The sequence below is a fragment of the Malania oleifera genome, chromosome 10 (genome assembly GCF_029873635.1).
Source record: "Malania oleifera isolate guangnan ecotype guangnan chromosome 10, ASM2987363v1, whole genome shotgun sequence".
NCBI lineage: Eukaryota > Viridiplantae > Streptophyta > Magnoliopsida > Santalales > Ximeniaceae > Malania > Malania oleifera.
In genome coordinates this window covers 67,277,533-67,305,266 of record NC_080426.1, presented here as the reverse complement: position 1 = coordinate 67,305,266, position 27,734 = coordinate 67,277,533, and the positions used below count along the sequence as shown (strand labels likewise).

At 38.9% G+C, this 27,734-nt stretch overlaps 1 protein-coding gene across 2 annotated transcripts in view; it reads right to left on the bottom strand.

Annotated features, from left to right (window-relative positions):
- LOC131165940 (uncharacterized) overlaps positions 1 to 27,734 on the bottom strand; it is a 69,274-nt gene that overhangs the window by 3,659 nt on the left and 37,881 nt on the right. For both annotated transcript variants that reach the window (XM_058124120.1, XM_058124121.1), the window contains exon 3: positions 25,202 to 25,278. In XM_058124120.1, coding sequence (XP_057980103.1) covers positions 25,202 to 25,278 — 77 coding nt within the window. The remainder of the gene's footprint in view (positions 1 to 25,201; positions 25,279 to 27,734) is intronic.

The window sequence follows — 27,734 nt, the reverse complement described above, 5'->3', positions numbered from 1 at the left end:
TTCGTAAGCACGGGAAAAGAATGAGGCAGCAAATTCTGGAGACGTACGTAGACCTAGGTCTTCCCTCTCATTTATATATTAATAGTAATATAAGTCTTTGGGACAAAAATAACCCCACTCACACAACCTAATTGCTGAAATAACCTACTCGCTTCTAACACTCCCCCTCCAGTCGGAGGTGCTTAAATATCACCCATCCCCAGCTTGTTACAGCCACTAGAAAAGGCAGGCTTAAATAAAGGCTTTGAGAAAACATCGCCTAACTGATCTGAAAACTTCACAAAAGGATTCCTCACGACCTTCTTCAATACAACATCCCTCACAAAATGACAATCAACTTCAATGTGCTTTATCCTCTTATGGAATACTAGATTGCTAGCAATATAATTGGCGGCGGGTTCATTATCACAAAACATATTCATTGGCTTTGTTACTGAAAACCCTATCTTTGATATAAGAAATCTTAGCCAAAAAATAAGCTGCCTCACAGTATGAGCCATAGCTTGGTATTCTGCTTCAACACTAGATCATGCTACAGTAGTTTGTTTTCTGTTACGCCAGATAACAAGATTAACTCCCACAAATGTTAAGTATCTAGTAGTAGATATTCGATCATCAATAGGGTCAGCCCAATCTGCGTCAAAGTATCCCATGATCTCACTATTTTTATTGCATTTATATATTAAATGATCTCACTATTTTTATTGCATTTATATATTAAACCTTTCTCAATGGAGCCTTTGAGATACCGCAAAATCCCACAAACAACATCCCAATGTGGTTGCTTGGGATTTTCCATAAATTGACTCACCAACCCTATTGCAAAAGATATGTTAGGTCTAATGACAGTCAAGTAGATAAACTTTCCAACCAGTTGCTTGTATCGACGCTTGTTTTCAAATTCCGATACAACATCCTTAAATAGCTTCATGTTAGGATCCATAGGAGTGTCAGTTGGTTTAACTCCTAACAAACTACTTTACTTAGCAAGTCCAAAGTATATTTTCACTACAAAAGACTCAATCCTTTCCTGCACCGTACAATCTCAATACCAAGAAAGTAACGCAAAGTACCCAAGTCCTTGATTTGAAATTTAGCCTGAAACCACTGCTTAACATCTACAGTTCTGCTCTAGTCATTCCCAGTAATGAAGATATCATCAACATAAACTACCACATCTACCTTTATTTTGCGGACAAAGACTGAATGATCATAGTAACCCTGGATGAAGCCAAATGTCAAGACCACCACACTAATTTTGTCAAACTAGGCTCAAGGCGACTTCTTAAGACCATAAATGGCCTTATGCAACCTATATACTTCAGCATCCTCCCCCCTGAGCAACATACCCCAGAGGTTGCTCCATGTATACCTTCTCCTGAAAATCTCCATGTAAAAAATTCACATCCAACTAGCATAAGGGCCAATTAGAATTAACTACCAATGAGATCAACACATGAACAAAATTTAGTTAAGCAACAAGAGAGAAGGTCTTAAAATAATCAATATCATATGTTTGGGGGTACCCCTTGACAACCAAACGAGCCTTAAGCCATTCAATAGTCATCAATAAGATATTTAATAGTACAGACCCAAATACATCTTACCAACTCTTTACTGGGTGGAAGATCCACCAAGTCCCATGTCCCTCAAGTGGTCAAAGCATCCATATCTACATCCATCACATGCTACCACCCACGGTTGGCAAGCGCTTCAACATGCAAGGAAGGAATAGAAACAGAGGAAATAGACAAGGCAAAAGAATACATGTTCAATAGGATAAGTAACTAAGGATCGTGTACATGTTCAAGTACCTTTCTAATGAGCAATGGGCAAATCCAAGTCACATAGGGATGTATCTCCAGAACTAAAAGTCGAAATAGTGATGGGCAAAATAGGCGGCTGCATGGTGGTAATGATGTATGTGCTTGCTTACCGTCATTCATAAACCCTTAATATTTATCTTTGCTTGTAAATGATGGATTTGGAGGTGCAGAAGATTTTTGAAGAGGGATAACAAAAGCCATCGGAGGATCAGCACATGAGGGGGAATCAAAAAAATGTTGATGGAATCAAAATAGATTCATCCAAGAAGGATTCGGCGCTAGAGAAATAAGGTATCCCTTCAAAAGGAAAAAGTGACATTTGCTCTATCATATTTCTTACGAGTGTGAGGATCATAACATCTATAACCTTTCTGAGTTCTCAAGTACCCAACAAAGACACATTTAGTAGCATAAGGATAGAAGTTGTCTTGTCCAATATGTGGAACATGAACAAAACATGTGCAACCAAAGACATGGTGCACAATAGAGAATATGGATGCTTTTGGATACACAATGGAGAAGGGTATTTGTCTCCCTAGAGCACTATAGGGCATCTTGTTGAGCAAAAAAAAAATTGTAAGAATAGTATTAGTCCAAAAGTTTTAGGACCATGCATATGGAGGAGGAGAGACCATGCTATGTCGAGCAAATGTCTGTTTCTTCTTTCAGCTACTCCATTCTTTAGAGGGGTATGCATACATGATGTTTGAGGAATAATCCCTTTGGCCAAGCAAAAGGATTGAAACTCATTTTGGACAAATTCAAGTGCATTATTAGATCAAAAAATTTGAATACCAATGCCAAATCGAGTTTTTATTTCTTGGTAGAATTGAGTAAATACATTCGAAATTTCATATCTATCTTTTAACCAAAATAAAACTAGGTCATACTCGAAAAATCATTTGCAAAGAACACAAAATATTGATAATTAATCAAATCTTGACTCTGCATGGATCATGAATATTTGAATGTATAAAAGAAAGCTATGATTTACTATGAGACTCAATTCTAGACAGAACAAATGTCCTAACATGCTTTCCCAACTTGCACGCAATACACTCAAAATGAGAAACAGACTTGAAGATAAGAACAAGTTTTTGTAGATTTTGAAGGGATGGATGACCCACACAAGCATGCCACTGATCAAGAGAAACACGACGACTAGAAATTGAGGAAGCAGTATGAAAAGAATTTGATCAACCACCACCACCATTAAAATAGTACAAGCCATCCTTCTTAAGCCCTCCACCAATCCTCTTCTTTATCTGGAGATCCTGAATAACACAATGAGAAGGGAAGAAGGTCACAAAACAGTTATGAGATTTTGTTAGTTGACTAACTGATAAAAGGTTCAAAGGAAATTTTGGCGCATATAAGACAAAGGAAAAAAGGCAAAGAAAGAAATGAGAGACTATTATCAGAATGGTCACTGAACCATCAACATAAGTATCCATAGAGTGTATCAGGTTTCAAGAACTTAAAACAAATTAGGACTACCTATCATATAGGAAGAGTTGAAGAGGCACCATAATCAATAACCTAGGGTGAAGAAGATGAAGAGGCAAGAAGCCTAATTGTACCTAAATGGGCCACAGTAGCATTAGATGTAGAAGAATGAGTTTGGAGTTATTAAACCATGTGGACAAGATAATACTCGCCTCAAAATACAGTTGATCATGTACCCAACTCCCAGTGGAGTGGCTAGGTGCACTTAAACTTTCAAATGGAGTCACTCTCATCAACAAACTTGTTAGCCCAAGTTGGTTTCCCGAGGAGATCCCAACAACGATCAATAGTATGGCTTTGCTTGCCCCAATGTGTGCAAATGCGAGAATTGCCACCATGGGCTCCTTAGCCAAATATACTGTCTCTACCTTCCAAACCCCGTCCTCATCGTCCAACACTTCCCTCACTATGGTTGGAGGTGATGCTAAACATAGATGAACTATCACAGAAAGAAGCTTGAGGGGACGATTGAGAGCCATCTTTGGTGATATGTTGGATTCTAGCGTTTGCTTCATTCATGGATGGAAATGGAATGGATTCAATGGCAAGAATCTTATCATTGATGGGTTGAAGCTTAGAACTCGACCCATACAAAAATTTGGCAGCCAAAGTTCTACCCTTTGCCTCTTAATCATCTCATAGTCGGAACTAATTGGTTGATAGATCTTTAGTTCCTCCCACATGCCCTTCAAAGTGCTATAATACTCACTAATGGACCTACTTTTTCTTGGCCATATTTGAAAAACTTCTCATATAAGTCAAAAATGTGAGTTAGAGTTTGATAGATCTTATATTTTCATGAGGATGATCCCATACAACCTTGGCTGTTATATGAAACATCAAGTTTGTAGCAATTTGTGGCTCCATGTCATTCCACAACCACACAAGCAATATTTCATTCTCTTTGATCCAATCATCATAATCCTTGAAGTCTAGAGACGGAGGAGAATGCAGCAAATACTTGGACTTCCCTTTCACATTAGTAACTCAATATACACGTGCACCACCTAAGACCACAAGTAGTTGGAGAATCCAACCAATTTAATTGGTTGTGATCTGTATGTTAACAGCATCAACCAAAGATCTCTCTATAAAGGCCATCAAAACCACCCCTACAAACTATCGACATCGGGTTTTGAAGACCTATTTCGAATTGCTAACGTTTAATGACTTATATAATTCGAAGTAACATAACCATCCTTAAGCTATCTTACTTACCTATTTTATTTAAAACGGAGTCACCACTTTGTTTTATTTTTTAAAAGGTAAAATAAGAAAAATCTTTGTTTTCCAAAAGATTCGGTTCAGGAGTACCATTGTGAATAGAGAAGCTAGACTTGTAAATCTCTTAAATTTGAGATTTAAAAGAACTAACACCCTAAAGCACTCATTCGAAGAATGGTTGCAACACTTACCCCTATGTGAGTGTGTCTATGTTCCACTTAAAAATGAGAATTTTCAAGAAAACGTTGAAAAATAGCCCAAAATGAGGCTTGCAACATTAGGTGATTGACCGCTTGGAGAGAGTGGTCAACCGACCTATGTTGGTTTTTTTTTTTTTTTTCCTATTCGCTCCAAATTTGGAGATTCTCACTCCTTTTCCCCATTTGAAAAGGCTTTCATTGAATTCATACAAAGGCATAAGCCCTATGGGAATCCCACTACTTGGTACCTTAACAAATTCTCAAACAAAAGAAAAGAAAGAAAAAAATATGAAAGAAACAAAGAAAACATGGAATTTTTTCAGTTGTGGTTGGAAGAATAAATCCACTTATAGTTCCAAAAACAATTTCAAAAAAAAAATTTGATAATATTTTTTATGAAAGAAATCATTTGAAATCACTTGAAAACTTTTTGAAAATACTTGAAACCTTATTGAACAATCATTTATTCTTAATTAGAAAACCAATTTTTCGATGTATGCTCTGTAAAATAGAGATTGAAATCAAGTTTAAACATTAAAGAAATCCTTTTTCCCACACTCAAGCCACTTCATGAGTGATTACTTTCAAAAAATGATTTTTTGGCTGTAAAAACTTGAAAAGACTTAATGATTTTTTGGTGGCAGAACCTGCTTTGAATACATGTTTAAAAACTTGGAAGACATCCAAAAGTTGCTTCATGGATGTATGACTCCAAGGAAGTTTGAAAAACTTTAGTGAAACTTGATGATTGAAAAAATTTGAGTAAATTTTCTTTTGTAGTGAAAAAATGATTTTTATATGGAAAAACTATAAAACCTTTCATTTAAACAGCAAGCAAACTTGACCAACTACAATCCAATGAATGTAGAGACTCAAAACATGAAGAATCCAGGAAGAAATCATGAGAAAAGTGTAAAAAATGCACTCTCGGGATTCGGCGGTTGACCACATGCAAAGTGGTGGATGATTACTTGGTAGCCCAATTTTTCAAAAAACCGGGGGCCGGTCAATAGCCTAAATGACCGCTAACCGCCTGCAGGGCAAAAACCACTATACATGCAATTTTTTGACATTCTATCACGCTTTTATTTATGGAATTGGAAAATAAACATCCTAACACTACTAATATACAATTCTTAACATGAAATGATATCAAGAACACAACAAATCTAATTACAAACATGGAAGAATCTTCATACATCATGCATTCTAACATTTATTAAAATGAATGAAATTTAAAAAAAGAAGGGATAAGTATTGAACTTGATGAAAATTTTCACTCTGTAGGTCAAATGGAGGACCCCTCTCTCTAAAATCACTCCCCAAATGCTCTAAGCAAATCAATAGGCAATAAATTCCTTTCTCTTTTCTTTCCAACAAATCCCTATGCAAAACCCCTTATCTCACTTCAAAAATCTCTCCTTGCCCCCCACTTGAATATGCCCATTTCTCTCCATAAGGAAGTCCTTTAATAGACCTCTAATGGTAAGTAGGAAAAACCCCTGTTAAATTTGAAATTTGAAAATTCAAATTCTAAAATAACTTCCATTAACTACCAACCATCAACTATCAATGTCATTGCTTGACATGTGGCATCAATGATACATGTGGCATGTCCAAATTCCCCAGCCAATCACAAGTAAACAACTCAAATATTTGAATTTTTTTGGGGCTAGTCAACCACTTGAAGAAGTCAGTCGACCGCCTATTAGAGCACCAAGCTGAATTTGGTGGAAAAGGGGTTGGTCGACTGCCCAAAGTAGTCGGTCAACCATCTTAGCTGATTTTTTATTCCTTTTTCATTTTGCCTTAACTTTTTCATATGTTCAACTTAGCCTTTGTATTGTAAGGTAAAAAATGACTATCAATAGCTACCCCTCTTTTACTAACATTTTTGGTATAAAATGCTAGGAAAAGATACCAAAAATGTTAGTAAAAGATAGAAATGTCATTTTTTGTCCCAATCATTACTTGAGCTGGAATTCAGCTGCATATACAAATGTCTTTCATAAAATCCTTCGTCCAATATATTCTTTCTTAAATTTGCATCATTTTGTAACACATTTTGCTAAACAAATTGGGTATTTGATTTGGGAAAGGTTTGAAAAGAGGTGAAGGATTATCAAAATGAAAATGAAATCATCATTGGTTGCATTTAAAAACCCTTTTGCCCTTCCTTATCCCTCCCTAGTCCTTGATTATCCCAAAACCTTATTTTTATGCAACTCATTTCCCTTAAACCCAAGCTTGTGATTGTTTGGACTAAACCTCTCATTTCTTTTGAAAGGTTGCCTACGTACCTCATTTTTTAGGATCAAATCCATCTGCAATTTCAAAGAGACTTTTTATAAGGTCACAAGGTAGTAAATAAAGAAACTTGCACTTTACTAATTAATAAAATAATTATTACATTATTTCATGGGTGCAATACAGGACTTAAGGATAAAACTTCTTTATTACATCTTAATTACACGGTTGATCAATCACCCCGTTATCCATGTCAGCTAAGATCACTGCACCTCCGGAGAAAACTTTTTTCACTATATAGGGCCCTTCGTAGTTCTGAGTCTCTAGGGTCATTTTTATTATCAAGGATTTTCCTTTGGTGTCAATTATGTTATTAGGGATTTTCTTCAACACCAAGTCCCCTTGGAAATTTCGAGGGCGAACTTTCTAGTTGTAAGCTCTAGCAATCCTCTGCTTATACAATTGTCCATGATATATAGCTTTCAACCTTTATTCATCAATGAAGTTTAACTGCTCCAATCTATTTTGAACCCATTCAGCTTAAATCAATTTATACTCTATAAGGATTCTGAGAGATGGTATTTCTACCTCCAAATTCATATTCTATAAGGACTCTGAGAGATAATGTTTCTACCTCTATTGGAATGACAACATCCATCCCATATACCAATGAGTATGGAGTTGCCCTTGTTGAAGTCCCGATGGCTATACGATAAGCATGTAGTGCAAATGACATCTCATGCCAATATTTGCAGGTAACTATCATTTTCTCCAAAGTCTTCTTAATGTTTTTATTTGCAGTTTTAACAGCTCCATTCATCTTGGAACAATAAATGGATTGAGTTGTGATATTGGTTCTTGAATTACTCTCACATAATTCCATCATCTTGTTATTCAAATTCTTGGCATTGTTTGAGAGAATCTATTCGGGTAAACCATATCAACATATTATTTCTCTTTTGATGAACTTGACCACCTCATTTCTTGTTATGCTTGCATACGATGTAGCTTCATTTTGTAAAGCAGTCAATAGTGGTCCAAATAGTAACATCTACTGACGAGGTCGATATAGTCAATTTCCATAGTGGTCCGATAGTAACCAACTTTTAGGATCCTTTTTGCCAACATATGTTTGTATGGGTGAGTAGAGCATGACCCTCCATGAACTTCCTCCATAATCTGAGTTGCTGCTTTGGCATCCACACATCTCAATAAAGTCATATCTAATTGTATAATGTATCTACAATGAGTTAGAATCCCATGGATAGTGTTCGAATTGTTCTTCGGTCATTATTAGATGCATGCGACAAATAATGTTGAGTTTGTAGATATTGCTTGATATCATAGTACTATGGCTTCCCATCTGCTTCTTCTTTAATGACCATACAATGTGCAAGATCACCATGTACATCCATACTCAAAGGTTGGATTATTTCTTTACCGGTAATTCTTATCATAGAAGCCAAAGTTTCTAGTACATCCATAAATCTGTTCGCTAACCTTAGTCAGCGTTCGAAGGATATGAATTTGAACTACTAGACAAGTTTCTCGATGAACTATTGATAAGGTATCAACTTTCGGTGTTTGGTTTTTCAACACCCCACTGCTTGACATATGATAACAGTCAAATCCCTATGTACTTCAAGATCTCAAATTCCCATTTCTTGTGCAGCTTTCAATCTAGTTATGCAAGTCTCATATTCGATAACATTGTTAGTATAAGGAAAAGTTAGCTTTGTTGCAATAGGAAATTGTTCCCCTTGAGGTGATACCAACATTGCCCCCCACTCCACATCCATAAGTGTTTGCTACTCTGTCAAAGTACATCTTCCATCTGTTCTCTATTTCTTCCACAGCTAAGACATCTTTATCAGGGAAACTCATATTAGACATCCCCTCTTCTTCTATTGCATAGTTGGCTAAATGGTCAGCTACCACTTGTCCCCTGTTCGCCTTTTCTGATTTGTAAACAATGTTATACTTAGACAGTAGCATGCTCCACCGAGCTATTCTTCATAACAATGCTGCCTTTTTAAAGATATATTTCAATGGATTCATCCGAGAGATCAATAGAGTCAAATGGTACAGCATGCATCCCATGGATTCCTCTGAGAGAGTCAAATAGAGGATCAACGGTTTCCCAGGTACTAGTGGCATCAACACTGGTGGATTTTTTAAATATTCTTTGATTTTGTCAATATTTGTTGGCATTATTCATTTCAAATACAAGGATTATCCTTCTTTAATAACTTGAAGTTTGGTTCACAACTAGCTATTAACTAAGCTATAAACTAAGCAATGTAGTTTAGTCTTTCTAGAAATCCTCATACTTGCTTTCTAGAGGATGGAGGCTCCAACTTCTCTATGGTTGAGACCTTAGCTGGATTTTCCTTCCTTTGACTTACTACAAATCCCAGTAGCTTTCTGAGAGTTGCTCCAGAAGTGCAGTTAGCCAAATTTAACTTCAGCTTGTACTTTCTTAATTTTTCAAATAACTTTTTCAGCACTTGCTGGTGTTCTTCGTTGGTCTTTGACTTTGCAATCATGTCATCTACATAAACTTCAACTTCCTTGCACATAATGTCATAGAATAGCGTAACCATGACTCTCTAATATGTAGCACCAACATTCTTTAACCCAAAAGGCATTACTTTATAACATAATTTGCTCCATTAAGTAATGAATGTAGTTTTTGCTTTATCCTTTTCTACCATTTTGACTTGATTATATCTAGAGAAACCATCCACGATTAAAAATAAATTATGTCCACCTATATTATCCACCAACATGTCAATGTGGGGTAAAGGAAAATCATCCTTTGGGTCAGCTTTGTTCAAATCCCGATAATCAACACAGATTCATACTTTTCCATTATTTTCAAGAACTAGAACAATGTTAGCTACCCATTCCAAATAGGTGCATACTTCTAAGAAACCTTCAAATTGTTTCTTAACCTCTTCTTTGATTTTCACTTGTCATTTTGGACGCATTCTTCTGAACTTTTTTTTCACATGCTTACAATTTGGTCATACCAGTATCTGATAAGTTACCATATCGATATCCAAACTTGGCATATCTTGGTAATACCAAGCAAATATGTCCAAGGTTGTTAGAATCATGATTCTAAGTGGGATCGTTGGAGGGGTCTGCAGGATCGAATCGTAGAATCAGATCGAGATTCGTAAGATTCTACTTTCAATGTAAAATAAATATTAAAAACTTATATATGTGGAACTTTATCACACCTTAAGACTAAAAACTTGGTTAGTAACTTAGCAAGTATAAGAAGTTGAAAATACAATGAAAAGTTCAAACAATAAAATGAAGAAAAAGAAGAAGAGCAAGAAAAGGAGAAGAAGGACAAAAACAGTGCTCAATATTGAGTCTTTTCAAGAAGCAAATCTGTTTCAAAGCATACCTCTATAGCTCTGTTGAGCTTGCTAGCTTGGCTCTTTTCTAAGTTGTTGCTAATCAAACAAGAACTCTGTGTTGAAGAGGACTGACGTGTTCTTGTCGAACACCAAAGAAGGAAGAGGGTTGAGGACTAAGGACTAAATTCTTCTCGAACCCCACGAACTTTGGTTGAACACCAAAGAACTGTTGATCAAACAGTAAGAATGCTAGTTGCTGCTGATCAAACACTAGTCACCAAATGGTGATTCTCTAGTTGTCCAAAAGGAGAGTAATTCAGGTGCTGGGTTGCTAAATTTCAATGAGTAGAGGACTGAGGTGTCGAACTCCAGAGAAGTCAAGTGCAGATTCTACTAAATCAGTTCATTGATGGGAGGTCGGGAGCCATTTTGCCCTAGTTTTAGAAGAATTTGGACCAAACAAAAACCTTCTGGGGCCTTTGGGTGAATAAAAACATGTATTGGACCACATTATTGAAGCCTAAAAGGGGAAAAAAATCCCAATCAAGGTAACAAAGTAGGATTTGTACGATTCTACTTACGATTCTATAATTCCGATTCTACAATTCTACCGATTCTTTTACAATTCTATCATGATTCTACTTGATTTCGATTTTTGTTGCGACTTTGATCGTTTGGGTGAATTTGGATCGTGGAATCATACGATCCTACGATCCGGATCGCGATTTTAATAACCATGAATATTTCATGTCCTTGTATTCATGGGGCAAATCACTACTTGTCTTGTGGACTCATCAGGGTACCAATTTTTACTTCTTCCGAACCTTTCTTTATTCCCAAATTCACCACTTCTATTCCATCTGTGTGTGGCTTAATCTTCTTTTCTTCATGCTCCAACAATCTTATAAGCTCTTCTAATGGTCCCAACTCCTCATCCCCTTCACTAATGTTTGACAAGGCATTTTCATTGCAATCAACTATGTTCTCAAGGTTCAAGATGGGTATTCTGCGGGGATAAAAGGAACTATTAAAAGATCAAGTAAGAAAGATAAGTAGGTTAATGAATTATCTATCTATGGCCACAGGTCAAACCAAAAAAAAGTTTTGTTCAATGAATTATGCATACATTGGTAGAACCTCAGAGGTCCAATTATCAAGCAGCACTGATGCACTCGATCAACCATGTTGATGGATAGCTGATCTTGAAACAACTCTGCTAGCTCAATCTCTTCCTCAAGAATCATCTCCAATCCATGGTGCATCATGCATGATGGCTTTGAAAATGTATAATGGATGTGTAGGATGACTAGTCTGGGCTCATTGGGATTTCTCCCTTTAATTTTGGTCAGTCTTCTTTTTTGCATCAAAAGTACGCTTTTGTCTGGTTCTTTCTGGCTAGCTGGATACCTAATCCAAATGTATCCTGGTGGCTCTTCAATGTAATTGATTCTATTATGCCTTATAGATGTTTTCCTAATCCTTTTCCAAGTTTTTATTCTTGCTTCATCATTTGTCTCATAGTCATCATGTTAACTTTTTCGAATTTAGGTTTAGGTGCCAATTCATGATCTCCTTCAGTCTTTGGAGATGTAATTTCAGCCATGTTGAAAAGACAATCTGTTTCGGTTCCAATATATAGTACTATCCCAGGTTTAACCATCTTAATGCTCTCTCCACCTTTCACTATAATCAAGTGGTTTTCTAAAAAAAAATTTAATTTCTGATAAAGAGATGAAGGGACTATCCCAGTTGTATGGATCCACGACCTTCCCAACATATTAAATGAAGGTGTGATCTCTAGTACTTGAAATGCTACTTCAAAGGTACAAGGTCCAATTTCAATATTGAAATCAATTTCTCCTACTATCTCTCTCATGGGCCCATCAAAGGCTCTGACCATTAGATTGCTGCTCTTCATTGTTGACTTATCAATTCCCAATTTTAACAGTGTAGAGCATGGACACACATTCAATGCTGAACCATTATCAACTAGCACTTTCTGTATGATTATCTAACCATGTTCTATTACAATATATAAAGGACTCACATGACCTCTTCCTTTTACTATTATTTCATCATCACTATATACTATATTGTTAACCGTTAATATGGAGTTAACCAAGTCCTCAACTTGTTCAAAGGGTATATTTTGAGGCACATGAGCTTCATTTAAAACCTTTATCAATGTATTTCTGTGACTTTCAAAAGATATGATCAAAATGAGTATGAAGATTTTGGCTGGAGTCTTGTTCAATTGTTCCACTATATTGTAGTCACTGATCTTGAGTTGTTGTAAGAACTTGACCACTTCCTCATCACTGACTTCTTTAGTCTTTTCCTTCTCAAGTTCCTTTTCTTTGTCTTCAACATCCTTATCTTTTCCTTCCCTCCATTCCAGCTCTTCTGGTGTTTAACATCATCCGCTTTTGGTCATGCCTCCCACAGCTAACAAATTAGCTATATTAGCTTCCACATCTAAACTTGTTACCTTTGCTTCATATTTCCACAGCACAGCTTAGTTTGAGGAACATGGAAATGGTATGGGTTGTTTGATGGTGATGGATTCCACACTAGTTGGAGACGGTACATTTTATTAGATATACACTAGTGTAGGTAATGGTTACAGATGGTGTAGGATTTTCGAGTTCACAGACTTCCAAGGCATTAATGGAAGAACATCCATGATCTGGCAATGGATTGGTTATAATGTTAGGATTAGCAGCATCTCCAATGAGTTAGAAATTTAGAATATAGGCATCAATAAGATCGTGTACTCTATGTTTGGGAGCTAGGTAGGCATTTGTGCCATGCCGAGGTGCATTCATGCGATACTCACATGAAACATTTGGATTATGGAACCTCATGTTCTACCCCGATTTCATGGGTACAAAAACAATCATTCCTTAGGATACCAATTGTTCGTACAAATTGACCAAGGGTATTGCAAGTGTTGTAAATTCTCTTCTGGGTCGAGGATTGGAATTATTTTGGTTAGGATTAAGGTTTGATGGCTTTGCAATGTTGGCTGGTTGACCGATGATGGGCTAAGTTGCATAGGTGCAAACAGTTTGGATAGTTTGATTCTATGCCTTTCCTTGAGATACCAGACTAACTTCCACTTCCTTCTCTTTCTTGATGAATGCCTTCTTTACAATGACTTGCTCATCCATTTCAGTGCAGGATCAGTTAACTTTCCTAATTTCAGACCACTTTCAATTCTCTCACCAATTGTCACTATTGTTAAGAAGTTGGATAAGCTTTGTAGGATTAACTTATCATAATACATTCCCTTCAGTGTCCCTACAAAGGTAATCGTGGATTCACTTGTGCTACAGCCTCTCCATCTCTGTGTGTCTTTGAAGGTTTCAAAACTTTTCTTCTCCATATTCTACAAACTCATTTGGTCTATCACAACATCAACATTGAATCAGTCTTGTTTCAGAAAAAAGTCAACTAAATCCCTCCATTTCTGAACTTTACTTATACCCAACATAGTGTACCACCTCAATGTAGGTCCAGTCAAGCTTTCATGGAAGACGTGCATGAGTAACTTTTGGTTCTTTGCATGTGGTTCCATTTTCCTCGCATACACCTGTAAATGTATCTTGGAACAACCCGTGCCATTATACTTGTCAAAGTCTGGAACGTTGAACTTCTCTGGAAGTACAACATCCGTGAAGAGACAAAGATCTTCAAACTCACCTACTCCCCTATCTTGTATTCCTTGGTTTGATCTCAATTGCTAATCAATATATGTCGGGCAGTCTTTGTCTCCTTGTTATTTGCTCTCTTCTTCCTTTGTCTTAGTTGAATTAGCTAGTTCAATGTAGGTTCCTTATATGATTATGTTAATGAATATTGGCTGTTGTGGAATTGGTTGTGCGGCTACATGTTGAGTTTCATCAACAAGGGGTGACTTTTCCTTGATGAGCTGGACTAGGTCCACTACCGAATTTCCCAAAGCCTCAATTCTTTTGTCCATCTAAAACTCTTAATGTTGGCTAAATTCTAGTATCTCCATGTTTTGTGATCGAGCTCTTGTAATGATTGGGTCACAAGTTGTTTGATCATTTTTCTTCCTTCGTTGAATTTTGATTGACATTGTTGAACATATGACATAAATTAAGACATATGCAAAGAAAGAAAATATAACATAAGGCACACAACACATAAAATTGAATTGCATAATAGACACAACATGTCAAGTGGATCCTTGCTTTGGTGAGACGCAAATGTCATTTTATTTAATTAGAAATTCAAGTACAACATTTATTCATTGTAGGGGAGAGATTTTGCCCTCTCCACCTGACAAACATCACTAGCCTTTTTGAAATAGGCTAACATGTGAGTCAATACATCATATGCATCTGAGGTCCTAGTCTGAATCATCCTATCCACTGCATCTTTGACCACAAGTCATAGCTCTTGAGCTAATTTGCTGACTTACTGAAGGATGGGGTCTAAGGCAAGGAGCCTCTCCTTTATGGCATTATAAATTGGACTAATGATTTGGAGCTTGCCCCAAGACAACTCCTCATATGCCAAAAACTGTGATAGTTACTCCTTATGCATGATGACCCATTCCAGCTTCTGCACGTGTATCTGCTAAGCTACCATCTCCTGTCGTTGTCCATGTATGTATGTGTTAGCTTCCCATAGCTTGTTTTCTAAGACTTGGCTCAAAGCTAGAAGTCAGCGAATTTGTCTTTTTGAGTCTTCTATCTTTGATGTCTTCTTTACTAATTCAATCTTTTCTACTTCCCACTCAGTCTTTTGTCCCTTTAACTCCTAATTTGCATCGGTTATAACTTATTCACCTCGACTTGAAGCTTCCCCTTAGCTGCCTTGTATCTCATCTTCTTTCCCACAGCTATCTTCCAATCTTTCTACAAACCATCAACTATGATATCTAACTCAAAGACTCGAGCTTATAGAGCTTCTGTACTTTAGCTTCCTTCCTCGATATATCAGTCATCCTCCTCTTTGATTCCTTCAACCGGGTCGCCTTTCCTTTCCATTCCTAGTGATAATGCTGCTGCCCAGCCCAGAACTACTCACAGTAATCCTCCAACTCATTGGGGCAAGGCATACGTCTATCCAATCCTTGAGCACGTCGGACCCTTATAGCATGTGCCTCTACACAGCTGCCAAGTAGGATAACCAAATGAGGTACGGAAGGTGGTTCCTTATTTCTCCAAGATCCTAGGATTTAGCCAAGCCCTTTTAGTCTGCTCAATGGAGGGAATAGTTATACTATGCCGATATGGACAATGAAATTGGTGAAGTCCCATAGTCCGATGTATGAACTGAAAATGGCTGAACTGATGTAGAAGTAAGGTGGGTGCATAGCTAATGCACCCCCTAGCTCCGAATAATGGGATCCAAGGAATGTCTCCACATTGCAGAAGCATGGACCGTATGGGCATCCATTTTGCAAGCCATTGAACCATCTTCCCTTCCAAACTCTCAAGGGCAGCTACTACATCTATACATTTTCCTGTCTAATTGCACAATCTAGCAATGGGTTCCTTCCTCCCATGAAGGCACTTTTGAATAGATGAGGAGCAACATGATCAAGGAACCACACATACAAGAGCTAAGTACAGCATAGAAAAGCACCCTTTCCTTTCTCCCTGAAAAAGTTGAGTGATGACAAAGTCTCATCAATGATGGCAAGAACCAATGCTTGCCCCTTATGCTGAATCTCTGCAAAGACCATAGCAGCTCCATGATCAATGATATGTGCAGCTGAAGGTAGGAGGGCAAGTCCATACACTGCTAAGGCCAATAGTTGGAGTCTGAACTTCAAATCCGGGTCATCAAGATGGTTCTTGAAGAGCTTCTTTATTTCAACCCAATATGCAAGCTGAAGGAGAAATTGAAGATGATGTAATGCATAGAGTTAAAGCGGGTTGGGTAAAATGGAGAAGTGCTTCAAGTGTTCTATGTGATCATAGAATACCCTTAAAATTGAAATGGAAGTTTTATAGGATAGCTATAAGACTAGCTATGCTATATGGATCAGAATGTTGGGCGACGAAGAAACATAATATCCAAAAAGTAAAAGTTGCCAAGATGAGGATGCTTAGATGGATGAGTGGTATAACATTGAAAGATAAATTAAGGAATGAACATTTTCGTGGTAAGTTAGGTGTAGCTCTTATAGAAATAAGATAAGGGAGGGACGACTCAGATGGTATGGACACTTGCAACGTAGACCTTATAGTGCACCTGTGAGGAAGAGTGACTTAGTTATTGTGGGGGGCAGTAGAAGGGGTAGGGGTAGACCTAAAATAAATTGGGAGGAGATAGTGAGTAAGCATTAATATCCTTGAATCTATCAAAAGAAATGGTCCATGATCGCATAAATTGGCGGAAAAGGATTCATATAGCCGACCCCACTTAGTGGGACTAAGGCTTGGTTTTGTTGTTGTTGTTGTTGTTGTTGTTGTTGTTGTTGTACCAATCCTCGATCTCACCTTTTTTTTTGAGTCTTCCCATCTAACTCTTTTGCTTTTCCCCCTATGGCTCGCATTAGTGCACAGACCAAATTGGTATTAGGATCATATATGAAGACCTTGTCAAGAGCGAACCTGGGAATTTGTAGCAACTCTTCATATTCTTCAATAAGAGGGACCATATCGGTTGGTCCAAATGTAAAGCATCGATAGATTGGATCCTGTTGGGGATGTGGCTCATATTCAGAGCGGATCACATGTACTGGAGAAAGCTACATGAAGCAAGGGACAATTGCATGAGAGGAGTTTGCAGGGCTGAGGGCCAACCGTCGACGGTTTCAGGCAGTACATAGGAGGTTTTTTTCTCAGCACCAAACCGTCGACAATTTAGCTAAACCGTCAACAGTTACCGTCAGCGCAGATTACGTAATTTAAAATCAGGGGGTTGTAGATTGGGCTTATTTGGAGGATTTTCCTCCGAGGGGTTGCTACAGATGTAGTTTAGGTACTAGAACACTTCTATACGCATTGGGTTCATACTTAAACAATATTGTAACCTAAAGATTGTAGCTTTGAAATTGTTCATAGTGAAAACCGAAGTGCTACGCCCGTAGACGTAGGCTATTGCCAAACCACGCATATCTTGTACATTCTAGTTGTGTTTTTTATTGCTTCTTGAGTATATTTCATTATCAAGTGTTTGCATTGGTGTTGCTAATTGATTCGTATTCGAATGTGTGCTTCTGCTGCGCGTGTTCAAGTTGAACGAACATCAATAGATCCCAATGTTGGATTATGACATCTAGGACCTTCCAATCTACATCCACTCTAAGAACATCCATGATGCGCCCAAATGTCATAGTGAATTTCCTTTTATCATCCTCTAATAAGAAATTCCAACACCCCAATATTTGGACTACATCTTGTTTCTTCACCTAGAGGTTCATCTTGTCCAGTAGTGTTCTTTGAAACATAGTAGTCGAAAGCGCAACTGAGGCATGCCTAGGTGCGAGGCGCAGTGTCACGGTCCGCCTTTTTCACACCGTTGTGAAGGGCTGTGCGGCGCTAGCTAAAGCACTCTTGCTTAACTAGCCAGCCTTTTGTTTACCAACATTCATCCACGAAGCACTTTCATTAACATTCAATCAGATAGCAGCGGAAATAATAATCAATTCATGAAAGCCGTGGCAACCAAGCAGTAAATATTGAAGCAAACGTAATTCATTAACAAATCCTCCGTTGACATGTTGTACTTAGCGAGGGAGGCAAGTAGGCTAAGCACGTTGACAATTGCTAGTGAGTTTTACAATGATTGATGAACACTCACCCTCCCCTAAAGAGCTTTCTAGGCCATTCTCACTCTAGCACTAGGAAACATCAAAGTGACCGAGGAGTCATACTGCCTTATTTGGCTTACAATGAAATAAATACTAGAAAATAACCCTACACTAGTATTTACATGATGGAAACCCATCCCAAACACACGAGATAAGCGGTCATAGGCAAGCATAATGCCCTGAACAAGCTTAGCCCGTGACATTCTCCCCCACTTATGCGGTCGACGTCCTCGTAGACTTTTGGCGGTAGGTACACTTCAAATTTGTCCACGAACAGTTGAATATCTTCCGCAGAAATCCAGCTGATTTCTTTGTCATTAAGGCATTTCCACTCCACTAGGAACTTCTGCCGCTTCTTCCTTGAGGATATGAACTTTCTGTCTGCAAGGATCTCTTCAACATCATGTCTGTCAGGTGGCACTGTCTTCAAATCTGCGCTATTTGACTGACTTCTTCTTAGGCCTTTAGTGTTGGCGTTGAATGGCTTGAAGCGGTTGACATGAAATTGCGGTCTCCTCTCCTGATCTGCCCACTTCATCATCTGCTTAGAGGCTTTCTCCAAATAGGCTTGGGCAAACTCTGCATTCTTTCTCCCTTCACTGGTGAAGATGTACGCCCTGGGACTCTTTCGTCTGTACGGCTCGCCCACTGTGTGAGGTAACAGCGGCAGCTGGCCTGTATCAAGCTCAAAAGGGCTCTTGTTGGTTGTTGAGCGCCTTTGGGCGTTGCCACAGAATGGAGCCACATCAAGTAGTTGCACGCCATTCTTCTGGTTGTCGTTGACACAATGGCACAAGTACTCATCTAGTAGCTCTCTGAATCTCTTCATCTGTTCGTCTATCTGTCGATGATAACTCGAAGAGATGTCAAGATGTGACCTGAATATCCTGAAAAACCCTGTTAAGAAGTTGTCAGTGAACATTAAATCTTGGTCACAAATAATAACTTGGGGAACACCCCAATGTTTCACAACAGTCACATGGAACAATTGTGTCGTCCCCTCTGCCGAACAGTACTTTGGTGCGGCCATGAAAGTACCATACTTCTTCCGCTCCCCTTTGTCTTGTTGGCAAGTGAGACAAGTTTTGGTATAATCAACCACATCATCCCGCGTGTGCGGCCAATAATACCTCCCCAGTAGTCCTGTCATTGGAGTCATTCTCCGCGAATACCCCTTAACGAACTTCCTGTAGAAACTAGTAAGGCCAAGAAAGGAACGCAACTCCTTCACTGTCGTGGGGATCTTCCGTTCTTGATTCATCCTTACCTTCTCCATACCCCTCCAAATACGACCTTGTTCAACGACTTGACCAAGGAATTTGTTGCTCCGCCGAGCGAAAGAGAAATTCTCCTTCTTCAAATTCAGACTGTTTCCCTTCAGCCTGTCGAACACCTTCCGTAGATGCTCTTCATGTTTCCTCTGAAACAACACCGATACTCCCAACGGTGTTTTGGAAGGGCGAACACATCCCGCTTCCACTTCATCAAGCTGTTTCCCCAACTCTACTATCTCTCTAGGCACAATCCAACATGGCCCTTTAGCAGGTGGTTTCACTCCTGATAACAACTTGATCTCTTGCTCCACAGTCCGTCGTGAAGGCAAATTTTGAGGCAGCTTATCCGGCAACACCTCCTTATCCTCATCCAACACCGCTTGGATGGTCGTAGGCTCCAGCTCTTGGCCTACTTCTTTGTCTACCACCACCGTGGCTAGACGTGTCTGCTCACCCTGACCCAATCCTTCATTGAGTTGTATGGCTGAAAGGGACTTCCCTTTGTCCCCTTTCGTTGCAACGACTTGCACCATGCACGAGTGATCTCCCATCAGACACAGGGAACCAGCCGAAGGCATCAGCACTGCCCTCGTCCCCATTAGGAACTCCGTTCCTAGAATGACTGGATAGTCATCCAATGGCACTGCTGTGAAATTCGCATGACCTTCCCACTGTCCAAGCTTTACAACCACTTGCTTGGCTACTCCCAGAGTAGGCTAGGCTACAGAGTTAACTGCTTTCACGCGTCCTGTATCCTTCTCTAAGGATAAGTTGAGTCTTCCTGCTTCCAACTGCGAAACAAAATTATGAGTAGCTCCCGTATCCACCATAGCGCGAGTACTCTTCCCATTTATCCTCAAGTCCACAAACATTAACCCTTTTGCTCGTGTAACTTTCGGTATTTTGGCCTGCTTTTCCAATGCGTTCACTAACCGCACTGAACCCACCCTCGGGGCATCATCCTCTTCCCCATCGTCTTCCACTGCCTGTTCTGCAATAGAAGCCTGTAAGGCATTAAGTAATGCTTTGTGAGGGCACTCAAAAACTCTATGAGGACCTCGACACAAGAAACACTCAATTTTACTCTTCCCCTTTCCATTGGGTGTGTTGAACCCTCGAGACGACGAAGCTTCCTGTGAGGTTGATGAATTAGGGTCGGCTCCCCCACTCTTGGGTTTGCCATTCTTGAAAGACTTTCCACCGTTTCCCTCTCCGCCAAACCGTTTGGACGAAGAGGTCTCATCACCAGCGTAGTCTGTCAAGCGCTCTGCAGCCGCTTGTGCAGTTGACAAGTCTTGAACCCTTTGCCTATGAAGTTCAGTTCTTGCCCACGGTTTCATCCCCTCAAGAAAATAGAACAACTTGTCCTTCTCCGACATATCCCGAATATCCAACATTAAAGCAGAAAATTGTTTCACATAGTCACTGATTGACCCCGTATGCTTGAGATCTCTCAGTTTTCTCCTTGCATTATACTCAACGTTCTCAGGAAAGAATTGGGCCTTGAGCTCTCTCCTCAAGTCTGCCCAACTATCAATCACACAAGTTCCATTCTCAATTTCTCTGTACTTGGTACGCCACCACAGTTTGGCATCACCAACCAAGTACATGGTCGCAGTATCCACCTTTGCCTGTTCTGAGGCCATCCTCACAACGCGAAAGTACTGCTCCACATCAAACAAGAAGTTCTCTAACTCCTTGGCATCTCGGGCACCCCCATACGTCCTGGGTTCTGGCACCTTGGTTTTGCTAACTCCCGGAGTGTTGGAGTTCCCCATAGCAAGAACCATCACATTTACCTTTGCATCCAGATCTGCCATCCGGGCTTGCAAAGTTTCCACAATGTGGCAAAAGTCCTCTGACATGTCGCCTATCAAACCTGCTTGATGTTTTTGTGATCCCCTCACTTCATCAACAAGTTCTCTCATCTGGGCCACCTCCGCGGCCATAGTGTTGGTTGACTCTTCAACCTGTGCTTCCAGCACGCTGATCCTCTCAGCATTGTTTGGTGCCATGGTCACTTACCAAAGCTTTCCAAACCCAACAACGAAGGCAATCGAATTCACGTAGCAACTCAACCTTGGGCTCTCACCAAGTGTCACCGACTTGGGCTCTGATACCAAATGTCACGGTCCGCCTTTTTCACACCGTTGTGAAGGGCCGTGCGGCACTAGCTAAAGCACTCTTACTTAACTAGCCAGCCTTTTGTTTACCAACATTCATCCACGAAGCACTTTCATTAACATTCAATCAGATAGCAGCGGAAATAATAATCAATTCATGAAAGCCGTGGCAACCAAGCAGTAAATATTGAAGCAAACGTAATTCATTAACAAATCCTCCGTTGACATGTTGTACTTAGCGAGGGAGGCAAGTAGGTTAAGCACGTTGACAATTGCTAGTGAGTTTTACAATGATTGATGAACACTCACTCTCCCCTAAAGAGCTTTCTAGGCCATTCTCACTCTAGCACTAGGAAACATCAAAGTGACCGAGGAGTCATACTGCCTTATTTGGCTTACAATGAAATAAATACTAGAAAATAACCCTACCCTAGTATTTACATGATGGAAACCCATCCCAAACACACGAGATAAGCGGTCATAGGCAAGCATAATGCCCTGAACAAGCTTAGCCCGTGACACGCAGTGAGGTGCACTAAGGCTCCATGCACAATGAATCGCAACTTAGATATTTGACCTCTTAACTTCATTTTTTTTTTCAACCTTTTAAGAAAGAAAACATAGCCAAACTCGAATTAGCCCTAGCCCTAGCCCTAGCTTTATCTGGAGGCTTCAACTCAAACCAGTAGGTCCAGGCGTCCAGGGTTCATCTTCGAGCCTTCAAACCAACACGAAACCAGCAGTCCAAGCTTCGTCTTCAAGTCTTTGAGTCTTTAGAGCCTTCACCAACAAGAGAACCGCCGTAGGAGCCCTTCGTCTTTGAGGTTGGAGCCTCCGAACCAGCACGAAACACCTTCATCTTCAAGCCTGCAAGTCTTCGAGCCTTCACCACAAGAAAGCCTTCGCAAAAGCTCTTCGTCTTCGAGGTTCAAGCCTTTGAACCAACACGACCTTTTTCTTTGAGTCTTCAAACCTTCCCCCAACCAAAGAGCCTTCGCCAGAGCTATCAAACAAGTAGGAGGCTTCGAGCCATTAAGTTGTCATCGCCAATCTTTGTTATTCGTCAAGCTGCTTGAAACTAGCAAGTCTTCTTCTTGTTTTTCACTTCTTCTTCGTCTTCTTTAGTTTTTCTTCTTATTCTTCTTTGTGTTCCTCAGGGCTCAATATTTTGCTTATGCTACTTGCTGGTGGTTGGCAGGCTGCCCTGTTCTTGGCAAGTTGTAGATAACCTTGCATTAAGCCACTATGTTGATGCTTTTGGGCCTTTGGCTTGGCAATTTGAACTCCTTTCTAATTTGAAGCTAGAACTCATGCAATTACTTATGTTCAACTATGTTAGTGTGTCAACAGGTTTGCATTTTAGCACGGACATAAGATACGAGAAAATGAAAGCCTAATGGACTTAAAGATTATGCCTTTTAGGCGAATTCCAAGTAGAAGAGCAAAGAAGAAAGAATTCATTTATTTATTTCAGTTGTATTTGCATTTAGTTTCTATATCTTTGGTCTATAATAATGCATACATCTAAATGATATGTTTAAAGCTCAAAACGACCTTAGGCTGACCATAGGGACCCAACCATAGCACCAAAAATCTTTTCTAAAAGGTTAAAATTAAACAAGGATTTTTGGAATATCTTTAGGGTCAAAGGGAGGCATAACCTTGATTCTTCAAGGGGCTGGTCGACCGAACAGGGCTGAAGTCAATATGTTGACTATGCCTTGGGCGACCGAATGTCTTTGAACGTATCTTTCCCGGTCGACTGAACATTAATTTCATATTTTTCCACCGGACTCAGCCGATCGAATTAATAGTTCAAAATAAGCACAATCGACCGAACTTCAAGGTTCGGCAGACCAAACCACTCACCGGGCGACCGAAAGCACGAACGATTGGAAAATCGTCTGGCTCAGCCGACCGAGAATGTCCACAGTCAACCGAACCCAAAAAGTAGCTTTGAATTTGTGTGAGTGCTCGGGCGACCGAACCTATCCGCCGTTCGACCAAACCTCTCGGGTTGGCGCATTTTTATCGTGGTAATTAGGGGGTAATTTTCAATTAAACATGGTTTAACTTTTTCTAAAATTCCTCCAATGTCCCCAACAGTCATAATTTGTTGAAAACCTATATATACCCCTTCATTTTCTTTGATTAGTAACTTTGATTAGCATTAAAATTCTCACAAATTTTTTCTTAATCAAGGTTCCCCCAAACAACCTTTTTATTGCAAAAATCATTTTGGGGTCATTTTTTTATACTCACCAAACTCTCTTTCATTTTTTTCCAGGAAATCATTTGTTACAAGAGAGTATTTTTATTTGGGCATTCATTTCATTCAAGAGTTTTACTCTCTCTTGCTTGCATGTTTGAGAAACATTTTTGAGAGTAAATCTTTGGGATTTCTCCACATATTTCCATGGTAAATATTTTGTTGGAGAAATATATCCTTGCTTTGATTTGCACATAAAGTTTTAAATGCTTGTATTTTGTTTTGAGTGTGCAAAGTTTTTGAAAGTAAAACCCTAAGCTCACCTATTTCTTATTGCAAATATTTTCAGAGAAATATTTGATTTAGGGTTTAAATCTTTGAGGTCTTCATCATACATATTATATTCAAAGATTACAAAAATTATTTTTGAAACCCTTTCTCCACTGAGCATTATTGCATATCATAAGAGAGTGCATTGTAGAGCTTAAACGTGTACATCTTTGCTTGTATTTTCAGAAGCATTATTATGTACAAAAATATTTTTTAATGTATCGGTTGGGTTCAACCCGGAATTGAACTGGGGAGTCAGCCCTGTAAGTGAGACCGATTCGGTTTATCCTGGAAATTGAACTAAGGTGTCTCCGCCCCGTAAGGGAGACCAATTGGGCTCAGCCTGGTAATTGAGTTGGGGCTTTTCTCATCCCGTAAGGAGAGGATGTAAACGGCTTTTGCTCCACCCATTTAAGTGAGCAATGATAGTGTAATCCTTGGGAAGTGTGCCCAAGGCGGGGACGTAGGCTGGTTTAACCGAAGCTCGATAACAAATCTGTGTGTCACTCTCACTCTATCTTATTTAATTCCTGTACTTTAATTTCAACATGTGTATGAATGGTCATTTAATGTCATAATTATTTGCATACACACATTTGATTTATAAAAGATATACTGCACACGTGCATGTTTACTTTCATTATTAAAATTATTTTACATACACGCATGTACATTGAATAAGATATAATATGTGGTGAATCGGCGTAAATGCTTAATTAGCCGAAAAGTTTTTAAAACCCAATTCACCCCTCCCCCCCCCTCTTCTTGGGATCACACCAAAGTCAACACCTTTCTATGGCATATTCTTTTTTCCCGAAAGGTAAGCCTCTTCTATTATATTTATTGGTCTCACCAACATATTGTATGCCCATGCAATTTAATTCTACAACGAGTAAGGCAAGATGCAATGACATGACATGTTAGCATGCCCCTAGGGATCATGTCTATAGCCCTTTGTGTCTTTAACATTTGCTCATCTCCAAACACTAGATAAAAGCTTTCTCCTAAAGTATAGGACAAAACTATCTAGTGCATGAGTAGGCTCTACATATCACAAACTCTAAAGGTTCCCAGATTGTCTTCAAAGAGAACAAACCGAGTGAAAGAATTTCCATAAGGCCTATACAGAGGAGAAAGCCCCACGAACGACCTCACTGCTTCTTCCTTCCCATCCTACAAGGTAAGGAGTCTTAGTATAGGATTCCTGTGGTGTAGAGAGGTGTGTGAATAAAGCACTTATTAAAACACAAAAAATGCATGAACATGGCAAGGTACTCATATCATGGCATATCATTTCACAAACACAATACAAATACATAACATAGAGGAAGAAACACATGCAACACACTTATCATAAGACCCACATACACAAACATACATAAGAGGCAGCCCGACTCTAAAATGTCCTCAGCAGAGTCACCAAAGCTATCGACATCAAATTTTGAAAACCCATTTTAGATTGCCAACATTTGGTTATTTGTATAAATCAAAGAAACATAACCATCCTTAGGTTATCTTCCTTATTTTATTTAAAACGAAGTTGCCACTTTATTTTATTTTTCAAAAGGTAAAATAAAGGAAAACATATCTATTTCAAAAGATCCGATTTGGGAGCACCCTTGTGAATAGGGAAAGGTAGACTTTTAAATCCCTTGAATTTGAGATTTAAAGACCTAACATCCTAAAGCACCCATTCTAAAAACTGTTGCAGCACTTACACTATGTGATTGTGTCTGTGTTCCACTTATAAATGAGAATTTTGAAGAAAAGGGAGAAAAATAGCCCAAAATAAGGCTTGCAGCATTACGCTGCTGACCACTTGTAGAGAGCAGGCGACTGGCCTTTGTTGATTTTTTTTTTTTTTTTTTCCCCATTTGCTACAAATTTCGAGATTCTCACTCCTTTTCTTCATTTGAATAGGCTTTCATGAAATTCATACAAAGGCATAAGCCCCATGGGAATCCCAATACTTGATGTCATAACAAATCCTCAAACAAAACAAAACAAACAAAGAAAAAATGAAAGAAATAAAGAAAACATAGAAGTTTTTTGGTTGTGGCTGAATCTACTAAAGTAGATTGCCTACATATCTTCCATTATAGGAATCAAGCCACTTCTAGCTCCAAAAACACTTCAAAAACAAAAGGGTTTAGAAAATATTTTTGATGAAAGAAATCCTTTGAAATCACTTGAAAACTCTTTAAAAATACTTGAAACCTTATTGAAAAATCAATTATTCTAAAACTAGAAAACTGATTTTTCAACGAATCCTCTATAAAACCAAGATTGAAACCAAGTTTAAATATGAAGAAATCCTTTTTCCACCCTCAATTCACTTCATGGGTGATTACTTTGAAAAAATAATTTTTCATTGTAAAAACTTGAAAAACCTATGTGGATTTTTGGTGGGAGAACCACAAACCTACCTTGAAATCATATTTAAAAACTTGGAGAACATCCAAAAGCCGCATCATGGATGTATGATTCCAAGAAAGTTTGAAAAACTGAGTAAAACTTGAAAATTTTGAAAGCATTTGAGTGAATTTTCTTTTGAAGTGAAAAAGATGGTTTATATATGGAAAAACCACAAAAACCTTCATCTAAACAGCAAGCAAACTCGACCATCTGCACTTGAACGAGTGTAAAGACTAAAAAACACAAAGAATCCCAGAAGAAATCGTGAGAAAAGTGCAAAAAATGCACTCTTGGGATTCGGTGGTCAACCACTTGCAGAGGGGCGGTCGACCGCCTAATAGCCCAAAGACTACTTTTTCAAAAGACAGGGGGCTGGTCGACCGCCTGAATGGGCCAGTCGACTGCGTATAGGACAAAAACCACTATAGATGTGATTTTTTAACGTTTTATCATGCTTTTACTTACGAAATTGGAAATGAAACATCCTAGCACTACTCATATTCAATTATTAATATCAAATGATATCAAGGACACAACAAATCTAATTACAAACATGGAAGAATCTTCAAACATCATGCATTTTAACATCTATGGAAATGAATGAAATTTTAAAAGGAGAAGGGATAGGCACTGACCTGGATGAAAATTTTCACTCTATAGGTCAAGTGGAGGACCCCTCTCTCTCAAAAAACTCCCCAAATGCTCTAAGCAAACCAATAAGCAATGAATTCCTTTCTATTTTCTTTCCAACAAATCTCTATGCAAACCCGCTTATCTCACTTGAAAAATTTCTCCTTGCCCCCACTTGGACATACCCAATTCTCTTCCTAAGGAGGTTCTTTTATAGAACTCCAATGGAAGGGAGGGAAAACCCCTTTTAAATTCAAAATATGAAAATAACTTCCATTAACTACTAACCATCAACTATCAATGTCGTTGCTTGACGTGTGGCATCAATGGGACACACGGCATGCCCCATTTCCCTAGCCAATCACAAGTAAGCAACTCAAATTTTTAAATTTTTTCAAGGCCAGTCGACCGCCTTGGCTGATCTTTTCTTCCTTTTTATATTTTACCTTTTCATATGTTTAACTTGGTCTTTGTCTTGTAGGTAAAAAATGATTATCGATGCAAACTACAATCAGCGCACACCAATGTCGGAAATGAAGAACACAGCAACTATGGAAAATCAGGCAGCACAGACAAGAAGAACA